The sequence below is a fragment of the Tachypleus tridentatus genome, chromosome 12, assembly GCF_004210375.1.
Source record: "Tachypleus tridentatus isolate NWPU-2018 chromosome 12, ASM421037v1, whole genome shotgun sequence".
NCBI lineage: Eukaryota > Metazoa > Arthropoda > Merostomata > Xiphosura > Limulidae > Tachypleus > Tachypleus tridentatus.
In genome coordinates this window covers 76,184,647-76,200,082 of record NC_134836.1, presented here as the reverse complement: position 1 = coordinate 76,200,082, position 15,436 = coordinate 76,184,647, and the positions used below count along the sequence as shown (strand labels likewise).

At 32.5% G+C, this 15,436-nt stretch overlaps 1 protein-coding gene across 1 annotated transcript; it reads left to right on the top strand.

Annotated features, from left to right (window-relative positions):
* The first annotated feature begins 5,621 nt into the window (after positions 1-5,621).
* On the top strand, positions 5,622-12,005 carry LOC143233676 (uncharacterized). The gene is made up of 5 exons (XM_076470162.1): positions 5,622-5,750; positions 8,161-8,282; positions 8,402-8,515; positions 10,913-11,085; positions 11,692-12,005. The coding sequence occupies exons 2-5, from the start codon at positions 8,263-8,265 to the stop codon at positions 11,916-11,918; spliced, it is 534 nt and encodes a 177-aa protein (XP_076326277.1). The 5' UTR covers positions 5,622-5,750; positions 8,161-8,262; the 3' UTR covers positions 11,919-12,005.
* The last annotated feature ends 3,431 nt before the right edge of the window (positions 12,006-15,436 follow it).

The window sequence follows — 15,436 nt, the reverse complement described above, 5'->3', positions numbered from 1 at the left end:
TTAGAACCTTGTTCCCTCCTTCCCATGAAGAATAAGTACAACCTTGTTCCACCCTTTCTCTTGCGCATGTGATAATGAAAAAGTACTATTAATATTTTCTTTCATTATGATTGTTTTGTACAAAGCTACACGTGGGTTATCTACACTAGCCTCTTCTCTAGTCCTACTCTAATAGAACAAAGAGATTTGATAGCCACAATTATAACGCACCCGCTGCTCCAAAGTTTGGAGAGTAACTTCGCTGCTATGAGACGATAGACATACTTAGATCAGTATGTTACCAGGAAGTTTTTACGTTTGTTTAGCAAAGAATGTTAAACGACAGATCAGATTCACTGATTATGGAAGTTATAATTTCTTACTAAATGGTGTAAAAACTAGTAGAGTACAAAAGTCTGATAGTGTTTACATTAAATAACTTTAAGATAATGCTTTCTTATCCCTCAAATTTAATGGATTTTGGCTTCGTTATTGGATAGTTATTATACAAGTCAAACACTTATACATATCTTCCACGATTGTGTAAAACAGTTTGTCAGTAAGCAGTTTACATGAAATATTGTGTCTTTAAGGAACGGCAAGAAAATATGAAAATAGTATGTGTGAGAGTTTAGAAAATAAAGTTGAATCTGCAATGTTTTTAAACACCAATAAAAAAAATTTCACGAACAGATATTCTAACAGAAAAACATTTGAAATGAAACATGCACAGTGACAAGTTCAAACCTTTTTAAATTTAGTGAATGTAGTTTTCATAAGCAACTGTTATTATGGATTTAGTCACGTAGAAACAACGTGACTAAGCCTGTTAAAGAGTTTCTCAGCAAGGATTAGAATCCAACATTTTCCAATTTTCTTTGGTGTCGGAGTTTATTTTTCAGTATTTTAGACAAACTGTACGTATTACAATCGCTCCACCCAGTTTTATTTAATCTAAATTTCTTGAATCAGTATGTATAGTTCTCATATTAACCTATCAACTTTTATCCTGAAGGTTTAGGGTAAACTCCAATCAGGTTTCCCTAAATTATTGTTCTGATGTCTTCAGTAACAATCGTCAGTACTTTAAATACTGCAGGAAAAGACTAGTACAGAAACTGTATTCAAAGGTATTATCATTATTATTAATATATTAATATATTTGTTGCTTAAGTAACGATGATTGTTACCTTTATTAGTGATTGTTATCTAACATCAGAATAATTCTAGTGTTACGTTAGAATGGAACCTCGGAATAGATTCAACAGGTTTTCTACAGTTAACGCGATTGAATATCTCGCCAACAAATTTAAAAAAAATACTTGTTATCAGTGAAGCCTGGACGATCTGACCTTTAAGATTTGATACATTATATACCTAGTCAGGAAATTAGTTAACGTTCCTAAACAATACACCAAGTTCAGTCAATCGATTTCCATATGTACAACAAAGATCTATTGGGTTTTATTTAAACGTTTGAGTTGAACGTGGATACAAGGTGTCATTTATGAAATTTACGTATAGTTTGTTATTCTCATGTATCGCGATTACATTATGTTATTTGCTTAAATAAAAGTGTATCTTACAAATATAAACCAATGAATGTACTTTGTTTATAATTTCAAAAGACTTTAGCACCCGTAACAATGTTGATCATATCAAATGAGAGTTAAGTACAGTCTTGTGACGTCATGGAAATAATCGAAAAGTACTGTTAATATATTTTTTTTCATTTTCTACTAAGCTACACATGGGCTATCTGCAATAGCCTCGTCTCTAGTGCTACTGCAATAAAACAAAGAGATTTAACAGCCACAATTATAACGCACCCACTGCTCCAAACTGCAGAGCGAGATTTTCCCGGAATAGGACGAGTTTTGTTTTTGTTTGTTTTGGAATTTCGCACAAATCTACTCGAGGGCTATCTGTGCTAGCCGTCCCTAATTTAGCAGTGTAACACTAGAGGGAAGGCAGCTAGTCATCACCACACACGGCCAACTCTTGGGCTACTCTTTTACCAACGAATAGTGGGATTGACCGTAATATTATACACCCCCACGGTTGGGATGGAAGCATGTTTAGTGTGACGCGGGCGCGAACCCGCGAACCTCGGATTACGAGTCGCACGCCTTACGCGTTTGGCCATGCCAGGCCGAATAGGACGAGAGTCATAGTTCCTATCCATAGCCCTGTAAAATAGCCAACGAGTTTTTATGTTTGTTTAGCAAATAATATTAATAGACAGATCAAATTCACTGACTATGGAAGTTATAACTGGTGAAAAAACTAGTTCAACGTAAATATCGTGTGGTGTTTATAATAAATGGCTTCACAATAATTCTTTATCCTCTCAAATTTTGTGGATTTTTGCTTCGTTATTGTATAAATATTAGGTTGAGGAATAATTCGTGAGCGTTTTAAATAATTTCATTCAAGCATTACATGCAAAACTATACAATACTTCAATGCATGAACACATTACACCCAAAACATTTATTATGATACGTTATTTCATGTAATACCTAGGTATATAGTATGCATTGTTTTAAACGAAATTGCCAGAAATTAAATGCGAAAAGCAGATGGTGTCGAAAATGCTCGATTTTGTCCACTTGACATTCCATTTAATGAGCTGAAAATGAGAGCAAAAATTAAAGTCATATCAAAATCAAACACACCATCTATTAGAGCAAAAAATTATCTACCAAATGACATGAAATATTTTGCGAAAGCGTTTCATTTATGAATATATTTTTTAACTTGAAAAAACGCTCACGAATTATTCCTCAACCCAATACATTAATTCAAAATTTGTACATTTCTTCCATGTTTCTGTAAAACAATTTGTTTATCAACGAGTGGTTTACATGAAATATTGTATCTTTAAGACATGGCAAGAAAATATGAAAATAGTGTATGTGAGAGTTTAGAAAATAAAGTTGAATCTGCAATGCTTTTAAACACCAATACAAAATCATATGAACAGATACTGTAACATAGAAACATGTTAAGATATTTTTATATATTACACCATTAATGCAAAATAATCTTGATTTAAGTCAAGTGAATAACCACTATTAAGATTCATTATGAATGTTTTCAGTCGTCCATTACATTTTCAGCACGGGATACAGAAAAGCGGGTTTTATGAAAATTATTTCTTCTAATCAAATAACTAATTTCAGGAGGAAAAGGTTTTCTGAGAACCTCTGAACCTTCAAGCCTCCAAACGACTGCTTTCATGGACTGATGGATACTATTACAAAACTTAAAATTTAGACCAACTTGACCATGCAGAAGACAGCAAGTGCAGTGACAACTTCAAACCTTTTTCTTATAACTGGTGTATTTAACGTTTATTAGCAAATGTTATTATGATTTTTTTAAACAAATTTAGCTTTCGTAGTTTCTACGTGACCGAACCTGTTGAAAATTTTTCAGCAAGGATTAAAATCCAACATTATTCAGTTTTCTCAGGTATTGTAGTTTGTCTTTTCAGTGTTTTGGACAGGAACTTTACGTACAACAGTGATGCTACACAGTTTTGTTATTAACTTTAAAATACTTGAATTAGTATGTACATGTATAGTTTCCATATTAACCTAACACGTTTTATCCTGACACTTTAGGGTAAACTCCAGTTAGGTCTCTCTGAATTAATGTTCCATTCTTTAGGAAAAATCATTACTTTAAAAACTGTATAATCATAGTTGTACAAATGCTGTACTCTAAAGTAGAAATAAAAATATGTATTATTTATTTATTCTATTTATTGAATAATTATTGAAGTAATTAAGTAATTTATTGAAATTACTATATAATTTCAAGTGTCATGAGGCCGAACATGAGTTTTCTTACATTTCATCGAGTTACCACAGTTGTTCCATATATTTCTAAGCTCGTCCAATCATTTTTTCGTATTTAGGCCTACTTGCAATATACGTCTACTGCTTCTCAAAGTACATACAGGCAGGTTCAATTACTTTCGAATTCTCTTTTACGAAATGAACCATTCTTCCTATCTATTTGAACAACGTTAATCTCACTTTAATACAGATTAACCTTTGGGGCTATATTAATCGTTAGGCCTACTTTCTCTGTCCAAATGTCTCTTTTAGGTGACATTTATTTGTTTCTTACGCGTACAGTCTTTGTCAGAGTGTACTTTTCCTGCTCATCTCGCACTATTTATAGATTTATTACTTATATGTTTGCTCTCTATATCCTCGAGATTAAGAAATTCACAAGACATTAACACTCCTACGAAAAGTGGGGCCTCACAGGCCCCAGAGCAACGTGAAAGGTTATTAATATTAGGCTAATAATTTGTATTCAAATGAAATTGCCATTTCATTTTATTTCATTTCATTAAATTTATGATACTTATGATGATTTCATTTCATTAATGACAAAGTGAACAACATCAATGATAGCTTGCATATTTAAGATAATTGCTCTAAACTTTTCTTCATGGAAAGCAAAAACAAAACATAACTCTGACAGTTATAAATTAAATGTACTCACGTTTCTGAAACGTTTTGATATTTAAATTTACTTTTTCACAGATTAGTAAATTTAATCATGTCAAGTTCTTTAAGTAGTTGAACAGTAATGTTTAAACTCAGAGTAAGATTAACATGGGGTAGCTTATAGCTGAAACATTTTTGTCTGATCATTTAACTTTCACCTTTTTCTTCATAAAAGTAGATATTTGAATACAAATAATTAATATGGAGAACGCATAAATCAACTGCCTGATGGATGGTTTTCATAAATATCTAGTCGGAATCTGAATCGAAGTTTCAAATGCATGCATGTTATATAGAATTTACAATGAACAAAATTTTTGTGTCAGTATATACAAATCTTGAATTTTTCGAACTTTTCCAAAGTTAATAATGAGTTACTTTATCCCGAATAGACATATCTATATATATTTAGTTTCATTAAATTTCCACCTGATTAATATTAACAGTTACAATTTAAGTTCCGTAATTTACTCACAGATGACGCGTTAGGTTGTGACCTTGTAACAGGGCAAAGTACAACGTATGTCTGAGTAGATTGTCACGTGATATACTTAACAGTGCTTGACGTTGATGGAGACGTATTTATTGAAATATGGAAATATGTAAAGTTTGGAACTAATACAAATACACAGAACTCCTCTGAAGAGTCCTTAGAATATCTTCTCAGCTAGTGTCAGAGCAAGCTCGGCAAAACAAACCTGTTTAAATAGTGCCAGTCACGAAAAGAGTTGATTGAAGCAACAACAATGATCCAAATATTTTATATGAATCAGACAATTAATTTTAAAAACGCCTTTTCCACGTCTATAAATACAACTTTGTAAATCATACTTATGCAATTGTGTATTACAGTTTTAAACTGTTTCTGTCCTTTAAACAAAATCTACTAAGCTCATTTATCGTTAATACATTTCCAGTCACGCTTATACACTCGGCACCAGGTTTTTCACATTTTCAGCGCTCTTTGCACTAGTAAGTTTACACCAAGAGTATTTCTGTAACCTCAGAATATTGGGTTGAAGAAACAAAATATTCTCAATGAAAATGTACATTCTGGCCAATCACCGATAACGTTAACTGTTATTGGACACTAACACTGGCGTGATAACAACATACTCTTAGAGATGTAACGTCAGCTTATTTGTCTCTAAACCGAACGATAAATCTGTTTCATTACGTAGTGATTCGAGACTTCAGCAGAACTGATGATTTCTATTCCAGTTGTCGACATCGAAGCTGTGGGTAAGTCCGTGAACTTGAAAATTACAATAAATATAAAATAAGCTTTACACATGAAGAAAATAGAAGAATATATGTTTTTAAAATGTCGTACAACAAAGTATCAGACCGTAAAGAAATTAGACATTTTTAAAATCGTGTTTTTTGCTGAAATATCTCAAGTAAGAAATAAAACCTAAACAATGGAGGACAATACAAATTGTGTCATAAGAACTACTTGGTTTCTGATAGGCTTAACTTCAAATAAATCTGATGTCTGGTGTGTCTTTTCATTGAAAAAAAAAACATTATGTAAATCATTCCTGGTGCTCAAGATGAGAGATTGTGTTTCTGAACTTAATAGCACGAAAAAAATTACATGAAGCTTGTTTCATTGGTGCTGAAAAAACTTGTGTCGATGTAATAAAAAACAAGAACTGTTTACATAAAATATTAACCCTAGAAAGTGTTGATACATTTCAAGAACAAATTGAAAAATAACTACCAACAAAAAGTTCGCGTTCTTAAAACTGATAAAGATGTTTCTTCGCAAAGACATTTTGGAGTTCAAAGTTTTGTTTACTTTAATCGATTTCCCAATGTTTTATCAATCACTTATTTGTGTGACTAAATACACTGGTTAACGTGATTACAGCTGTACTTGTTCAGTTACACTATTTCCACCTTGAAGACAAAAATCGTTATGCTCCAATAAAAGCTAATAAATTTATCATTCTGATATAGAGATTATAATATTTCGGGGCTGAAAACAACAACAATTATAAATTCATTCCGCATGATAAACTTAAAATAGAAACATGTCAAAGAAGTTTAGACATTATTGAATAAAGAAAAACATCAATTTGTGGAAACTGTACGTGTTAAAATCGTAAACAATTATTACTGACAACCAGTAGGAAATCGTGCCCAGTGCTTATTGTTACTGGTCATCTGTATTCTTATATTTCCTTAGTGTTTCTCATCTGAGATTCGTAAAACATGTTCGCTGATCTCCACTTTGGTCACAACTCAAATATTAAAATCACTGAAAAATAACGCTCACATAAATACGTGAATTATATTATTTAATATTTCCAAATCTGATTTCACTGCACTTCAATGAGTCATCGGAAGGCTTGTAGCGCTAGAACCCTTGACGAACACAACACAAATAGCCAACTATGTAGCTTAGAATTATGTAACATGTTGTATTTTTATTCTATAATTTTATCGTCAAAACTACAGCTACTCATTTGGTTATCTGTTCTGTACTCACTATGGAAAGTCAAACTCTGTATATCAAGTTTATAAAGATTTTAAACTTGATGTTTAGTCAACTTCGAGCATGTTATTGTAGACTAGCCAAGACATAATTTACAGGACCGATGTAATACAAAGTTAAACAACTATTATTTTCACATTGTCTGTCAAATACACTATAACACATTTTCACTAATTTAACTAATATATGAATGGTAATTGGTAGGCTTACTAATTGTAAATCGAAATCAGATTTGTCATCTATATAATACTGTTTCGTAAAGTACTCGGGTCTTTGAATGATTTGGTGAAAAGTACTAACTTCGTACATATCTCTGTGCGGGAAACGTGATGGTCAGGTGGTCGGGGTTCGATACTCAACAACAAAATTCACCCGTTCACTCGTGTTAGTGTCATTAAGCCACTCTCAATCCCACCATTTGTTGGTAAAGGAGTAGCCAAGAGTTTGCAGTAGGTGGTCTTGACTAGTTGTCTTCCCTCTTGTCTTTCACTTCTAAAGTAAGGACGACTAATCCAGACAGTCCTCGGGTAGTTTTGCGAGAATTAAAAGTGTATCTAGACGCGGCAATATTTGAACGTTGAGTACAGCAGTTTAAAGTATGGATTACATAAAACATACAAATGCGCTGGAAGATATTTTATAAATGACTATTCTTCGTTTGTTTAATTTAACGAAAAGTTACTTGAGTCCTATATGCTCTAGAAATTCTAAATTTGAAGTAATATACTAGAGGAAAAACAACTGTAAATGCCACCCACCACTAGCTCTTGAACTACTCTGGGTTTATTTTCAGTGAGTACAAACCCCAGAAGTTATGGCCATTTACTCTCTCATTCGTCAACATGAGTTTACATATATCACCAAATCGGTTCATATAACCAATACTGCTTTTCTTGTGTCCCAGCTGTACTGATGAGTTCCGTATTGAGCGAAATATGTCTGCGTTAATGGGCATTGGAAATATATCTTTATTGGAATAATTTTATTCGCTCTTTTACTCCTTAAATCGATAAGTGCCTAAGCAAAGAATGTTGTGTTAAATATATGATAAAGTAACACTATCTTGTAACAAGTATAATTTTGCTTCTCTAACTTCGAAAATGCGTTCACACCGACCCAGTTGTTGTAATTAAACATATTGTTTTTTTACAGGGTTGAAACAATCTGGTCAGCCGAGTAATGAAGCATTCCGTAAAGTGGCGTCAGAAATCCACCAAGCTTTCTCACAAATTGGTTTTGTTTACCTTGTAAACCATGGGATATCACAAGAACAAGTATGTCGTGCTCTTTTGATTACTTGTTTTTCTCAACTTTCATTTTGTTAAGATTGAGATAGGAAGTTTACAAAACGACAGAACAACATGTAGTTGTATATATCTTTTCTGTTTTCTAGTTTTCCGCCATTTTCCAGAAGTCCAGAGAGTTTTCTACTTCCTCTTGAAGTAAAAGAAAAATACAAAAGACTTCCAAATCATTACGATGGCTACCTTAGTTCAGATAAAGAAATGTAGGTAGAAGATTAATACATACAAAATATCCTTGAAGTTAATGTAAATTTATTTTATTTTCCCCCAATATATTTTATAAAATCACAATAAAAAGGTTAACAATAATCATTTTTGATTATAAAGATTTATCTTGGTAAGTGAAGAAGTGGAACTCCTGATAAATGAAAGTCTATCTTCCAAAAGTTCATCAGATATTCCTCAGTGCTGATTTATCTACTTTTTGATTTTATCTATTTAGATCAATTTTCTTAAACAATCGCGACACATAATAATCATTTCTGTACTACTACCCCTTCGTTAGAAAGAAGCCAAAGAATCAAACCGTTGAATTAGTATGGAACTAAATCTTGGTCCTCTTATCCTCCCGACCTGGCATGGCAAGGTGGTTAAGGCACTCGACTCGTAATCTGAGGGTCGTGGGATTGAATCCCTGTCACACCACACATGCTCGCCCTTTCAGCCGTGGGGGCGTTATAATGTGTCGGCCAATCCCCCTATTCGTTGGTAAGTGTAGCCCAAAAGTTGGTGGTGGGTGGTGATGACTAGCTGCCATCTTTATAGTATTACACTGCTAAATTAGGGAGGGCTAGCGCAGATAGCCCTTGTGTAGCTTTGCGCGAAATTCAAAAAACCAAACTATTTCTACTGATATCATTAAAACATAAAAAACACAACCTCAGATCTATATGAATGGAGCACTCTTTCAGACTGCTACATCTGCAAAATGTTTAGGATTTACATTTAACTCAAAACTAACGTGGGTAAACCACAGAAGTAACATTAGAACAAAAATTTGGCGAAGAACAAATTATGCTAGAAGACTAACTGGTAAAACCAGTGTAGCAACAGCAGATAACATCATAAAATATATAAAACGTACATTAGTCCTGTCAATAATTATGCAGCCCTGCATGGATAAAAGTAAGTAACAAAAACTACTTCAAACAAAACAACAAACAATAAAAATTCCTACTTACAACAGCTTATAAAGTACTCAGAACAACATTATCAGAATTCATGTATAAATACGCGCACATAGCATATAGACTCCTACATAGTACAATGAATTATTTTGACAGAAATTGGAGAAAAAATGAACTAGTAGGCGAACTACACAGGAAGTGTATACATGATGAGGATAGACCTAAACACCTTTTCCCATTGAATATATATTTTCTAAATAAAGAGAAAAGGTAATCTATAAACTAAACTACACATTAGTTTAGGGGTTAATTACTAAACTTTGAAAGAGTTTTTTAATGTAAATGTTTTATAGTTAATACCTATGTAGTGAAAGTGCAAATAATCATGGAACTATAAAGAAAAATGATTTTTGCACCAAGTGTATGTGTAGATAGTGCATGGACATTGCCCTGAAAGGGGACTGAGTAGGTACAAATTACGGTAGCCCTCGTGTGCAGTGTATAAATACACTTGACAATTGTAAAAACAAATATAAGGGAAGTAGGAGAGGTCGACGAAATATGACCTTTCTGGGTATATGAACATCAATACCCAAATACCTATGAGAGAGAGAGAAAATATTACTAACAACAAATGTCCTCTGTTGGTTGTTAGCAAAACTCTACTTATTTTGAACATTCCACAGTTGTTAAAAAACATCAACCACCCACTACGCTCAAATAGATATTTTGATAACGGAAAGAATAAAAACGATAGAAGAAAGTGACGAAGATACAAAATAGGTTATTTGAATTAGTTATTAAAATAAATATCTTTATATTCATTTCTGTTATACCTAGTCTCTAAGATATAACAATAGATAAATGTTTTTCTTATGTTTTCGTTTGTTGGAAAGCATGCTTCCAAAACAATACACACACACACAGTTTCTACACTGTCTGTGTATTTGGTTCTTATTCGCCCTGTTTAGATAAGGCTACTATTTGTATTAAGTATACTGAGCAGTGTATATTATAGTGTTGTGTACCTTGTCCTCTAGACTGCGATTCTTCCCCCTAAATAATTACGTGAAACAGTTATATTCACTTTCAAGGAAAATGTACGTCTTGGTACAAAGTTCCTTCAACCTCAGTTTGTTCTTGACCTTCGACACTTTTACATGTTACCTTTTGAAACCATTACAATAAAGTGATCGACTTTCACTATCACCTCGTACATTGACGTATATTTACAAAGAATAACAAACTTCGTCCTTCACAAACACTCATCTTTTGTACCAATTCTGATTATACATGAACACAGGAGCGAAACAAGACCACTTCTTCACCTTGGTTGTGTACGGAGATTCATAGAACTTCTATTTATATTTACGAAACAAATTTACCAGTTATTACCTCTGTTTAATTAACCAAGTAACTAAATGTCTCCTGACTCCTAAAGTTAACAACCTCTGTGTTTCTTTCATCATTTAGTCTCCAAACGGGAATTCAAAAAGAAATAAAAGAAACTTATGGAATAGTGAACAGTGAATGTATCTTTCCATCTGACCAAGATACTCCCGGATTCAAAGAAACTTGTCTTGACTTCCTCGAGGCGTGCGTGAACCTGTGTCGCCGTTTTTTGGTGGTTCTTGCTTTATCTTTAGGTAACATTTTGACTTCCATTTAGAGATGAGAATTATTTGTCAGTAGTATTTCTCCGATTATTTAACTAATATTACTAGGATAATGTCTGGTACAATATCATGTGTAAACAGATTTAACACATATTAGTACAGTTTGTTGATTTAGATGTTTGTCTCATCCCCACCCTCACCTGAAAATATTTCTTTGGGCTCCCGTTTCTGTTAATTCAACAACTTTTAGATCACGTATTGTTTACAATATGTATTAATTTGTACGTAATCAATTTATTGTTATAACATTACCAATTTAAAACAATATGAATTCTCAACAATATAGAAATCATTTTTTCACACTGACTTACAGTTTAGTAATGGTATAGATAGGCTGTAAATGTTGTGTTCAGTGGAAGAACAATATTTTACATACCCTTGTTTGTTTTTCTTCATTTTATGTTTTTTGTTTCTTGAGTGTTCCTCTTCCTTTGAAGTATTTTAGATTTATTAGAATTATGGTATTAAAAGAAAAAGACTCACTTGCTATAAATTAAAATTATAGATTAAATTCATTATCTCGGTGTAATAAGTGTGTTTAATTTTCCTTTATAACTGAATGTTTTTGCTGCCCAGACATCGCAGAAGACTTTTTCTTGAAGAGACACCAAGAACTCACAAAGTGCAAAGAAAATGCATCAACATTAAGACTGCTGTACTACCCTCCTGTAACAGATGTGACTGACCTTACAACGACTGTTCGTTGCGGTGAACATTCTGACTTTGGAACGGTGACATTTTTGTTTCAAGATAATGTTGGTGGTCTGGAGGTAATGATTAAATTAATGTATGTAAATGAGTAAATTAAAAAAAAAATTTCATTACGAATTTCGAAATTACATTAAACCGAAACGTCTACTGTTAACCTAAATAGTTTTAAAATAATTGGACATTAGAATCTTAATGTAACAGAATGTTTAGATAACTGTACAGTAATTACACAGTTTAGAAAGTTTGTTTAATGTTGTATAATATATAAAAAATTATAAATGCATGTAGGAAATAAATTTCGATGAAAGCTATAAAACTAAGTTATATTACATTAAACCAAATTACAAATATTAGTTTATGTTTACTATTCGAAAGTAAGTTATTATTTAATTATAAGGAATTAATTCGTTACGAATTGAACCATTAGAGGATAACAGTAGTTTTATAAAATGATTTTTGGAATTTTGAATAACATACAGATGGTGGTGATCAAACCACCAAAGAAATTAAACTTATATGGATGAAAATTCCAAAGAAACCCTACAATTGAAATTGGACAACGATTTACTAAAACGTTCTTTGTTTTATTTTTTATTTTTTACTGTTTGCAACATATGGATTTGGATAAGCCAATGGTACGTCTTCTTTTCTGTATACAGTTTCGGACCTTTGACGCAGCACTTTAACTGTTATCTTACCCTTCTCCCATTAGCAAAGATTGGACAACCTTGTCAACTCGTATTGACTACATGTTGAGTGATATTAAATCTAGAGTATATATAAATTATCTAGAAGCTTTGTTTCAAGATGTTTTATCACAAGTTTCAATACATTTTTTAAATTTAAACAATCATAGTTTTGATAAGTTATCCAACGATGTATGTTGTTTTTTTAAATTGAGTGTTCAAACCCTTGCATCATACTTGAATGAGTCGATTAATTAGAGGAGACGGTGTTATCACGCAGAGGACGATTATCTTCCCAGCTAGTGTTTTGTTTGTTGTCAATTTTTGTTATAATTAATATTAAAATGATTAAGGTTTCACAGATTTAACCACACTTAATGTTCCATCTGATTTGTACTTTAGTTTTCCTTGAGTATCAAATTTATTACTAACACACTTATTATTATTATTATTATTTAGTATACGTGTGTGAGTGTATCGTTTAGAAACAATTAAAAATCGCGTTATGTATATCGTATAATTTCACATGAAAGATTACAGTTTATAAATCCTGAATTTTTTATATTTCAGGTAAAACAAAATCAGGAGAATGGATACCTGCTACGCCACTAGAGGAGCCATTTTGGTGAACGTTGGAGATTTGTTGGAGATCTGGAGTGAAGGGTATATTCAGCCACGGTAAGTGATAACTTGTGAATGGAACAACTTAGCTGCGCTATCTATTAATCGCAATTGTAGTTAAATCTGAGATTATATATTTGTAACATTCTTACTAATAAACAGTAATATATAGTACAATATCGTTCATGTGAGATGTTACACGTAATACTTTTGTGTGTGTATTTGTGTACATAATTCTGTACACATTATTTTATTTAGGTCTAAATATTTATTACGAACATGTTACACTGAGTAACATCTATAATTATACATATTTTGTTTGTTTATCGTTAAACACAAAGGTACTCAATAGGCTCTCTGTGCTCTGCCCTCAGCTGTTATCCAAACTCGATTTGTAGCTTTATAAGTCCAGTGAGTTACCGGGATGCAATTTTACAGAAAATCTGAGTAAATAGCTTTGTTCTATCGCGATTTAACTTTAACATAATGCAGGAGATTATCGGATTTAAATATAGATTTAAAACGTAAGCTATTAAATCAACTAAAATCACATTATATTATTTAACCCTAAAGTAAATATTTACTTTGTTGCTCATTAAAATGGTATTCATAATCGTTATAACAAAATAAATAGAAAAAGCGCTTGGAAACCGTTATTTTTTATTTATTTCTAGATAAGTATGTACTAACCATTTAAATTTTATTAATTCATTAATTGATATAGTATTAATATTCTAATTGCATATCTATGGTTTACACTTTGTAGTCTCATCGAGTGCTGGTGCCGAAGGAGGAATCTAAAATGCAATGTTCAAGAAGTTCTGTGACCTACTTTGTTCATCCTGATAACATCGTTATGGTGGAACCTCTCAATGGATCCAACAGGTTTCCTACAGTTAACGCGGCTGAATATCTCGTCAACAAATTTAAAAAAATACTTGAGTCGTACTAGTGAAGCCTGGACGATCTGTCCTTTAAAGTTTCATGCTTTTAATATCAGTCAGAAAATTACTTAACGTTTCCCAAACAATACACCAAGTTCAGTCAGTCGAGTTGCATGTGTGCAACAAAGGTCTATTGGATTTTATTCGTTAGTTTATGTGTAGAACGTGGATGCGGGGTGTTACTTATCAAATTTATATACATAAAATGCATTACTTCCTTGAAGAAACGGTATATTTTCCATAAAGGTTACCTTCTATTGTATAGATAATTCTAGGGACTGGAAATAAATTCCTCCATGATAACCTTCTAAGTAAATAACCTTTTCAAAATAAATACATTTTAACTGGCAAGTCTTTGAAAGATTATTTTTGTTGTTCAGATTACCGTGTCAAGGAGAACTAGTGGACCAATTGTGAAACAAAGTATATGGACCACCGGTATGTGAACCAATCAGATTAATGAGGAGGTGTGTGTTGTAATCCATCTTTGTGGAGAGACAACGTACACTTCCGTGTAGTTTACTAATGGATGTATAACACAAATAGATTCACGAATAAATTTCCTGTAAACCATGAATAGGAAATTAGATGAATAAACTTCATATATTCAGAAGAAAATTAAAATTTTTTTTCGTTATGTACTATTTATTGTTATTTATGTATTGCGATTATATTTGCTTAAATAAAATTAGAATGTGTACAACAGAGATCTAGAGGGATTTTACCCACAAGTTTCTGTGTTGAACGTGGATACAAGGTGTGATTTATGATATTTACGTATAGTTTGTTATACTCTCATGTATCTCGATTACATTATGTTATTTGCTTAAATAAAAGTGTATTTTACAAATAAAAACCAATAGATGTACTTTGTCTTTCATTTCAAGACTTTAGCATCTATGACAATATTGATCATATTAAATAAGAGTTAGGTATAGTCTTGTGGCGACCTTTCCATGAATGGTAAGTAGAGTCTTGTTCTATCCTTTCCAAAAAAATCTCCGTCATGTCAAACATGCTGGCTCTCTTTTCATCCGTGGGGTCGTTATAATGTGACGGTTAATTTCGTTATTCGTTGGTACAAGAGTAGCCCAAGAGTTGGCGGTGGGTGGTGATGACTAGCTGCTTTCACTCTAGACTTACACAAAAGGTACCCAATAGGCGCTCTGTGCTCTGCCCGCAGCTGTTATCCAAACCCGATTTGTAGCTTTATAAGTCCAGTGATTTACCGTTGAGTTACCGGGAGGAAGTTTTACAGATAATCAGATAATTGGTTATCTGCGCCTGTGCTCTGCCCAAAATGAGTGTAAACCCGGTTTGTACCGTTGTAAAGTCCACCAAATGTGCCGCTGTACCACC

Bases quoted from the DNA above. Each gene is read 5' to 3' on its own strand.
- LOC143233676 (XM_076470162.1), top strand. From the start codon at position 8,263: ATGGGATATCACAAGAACAA. The intron at 8,283-8,401 runs GTATGTCGTGCT...TCTGTTTTCTAG, and splicing joins ATGGGATATCACAAGAACAA to TTTTCCGCCATTTTCCAGAA. The intron at 8,516-10,912 runs GTAGGTAGAAGA...TTCATCATTTAG, and splicing joins CTTAGTTCAGATAAAGAAAT to TCTCCAAACGGGAATTCAAA.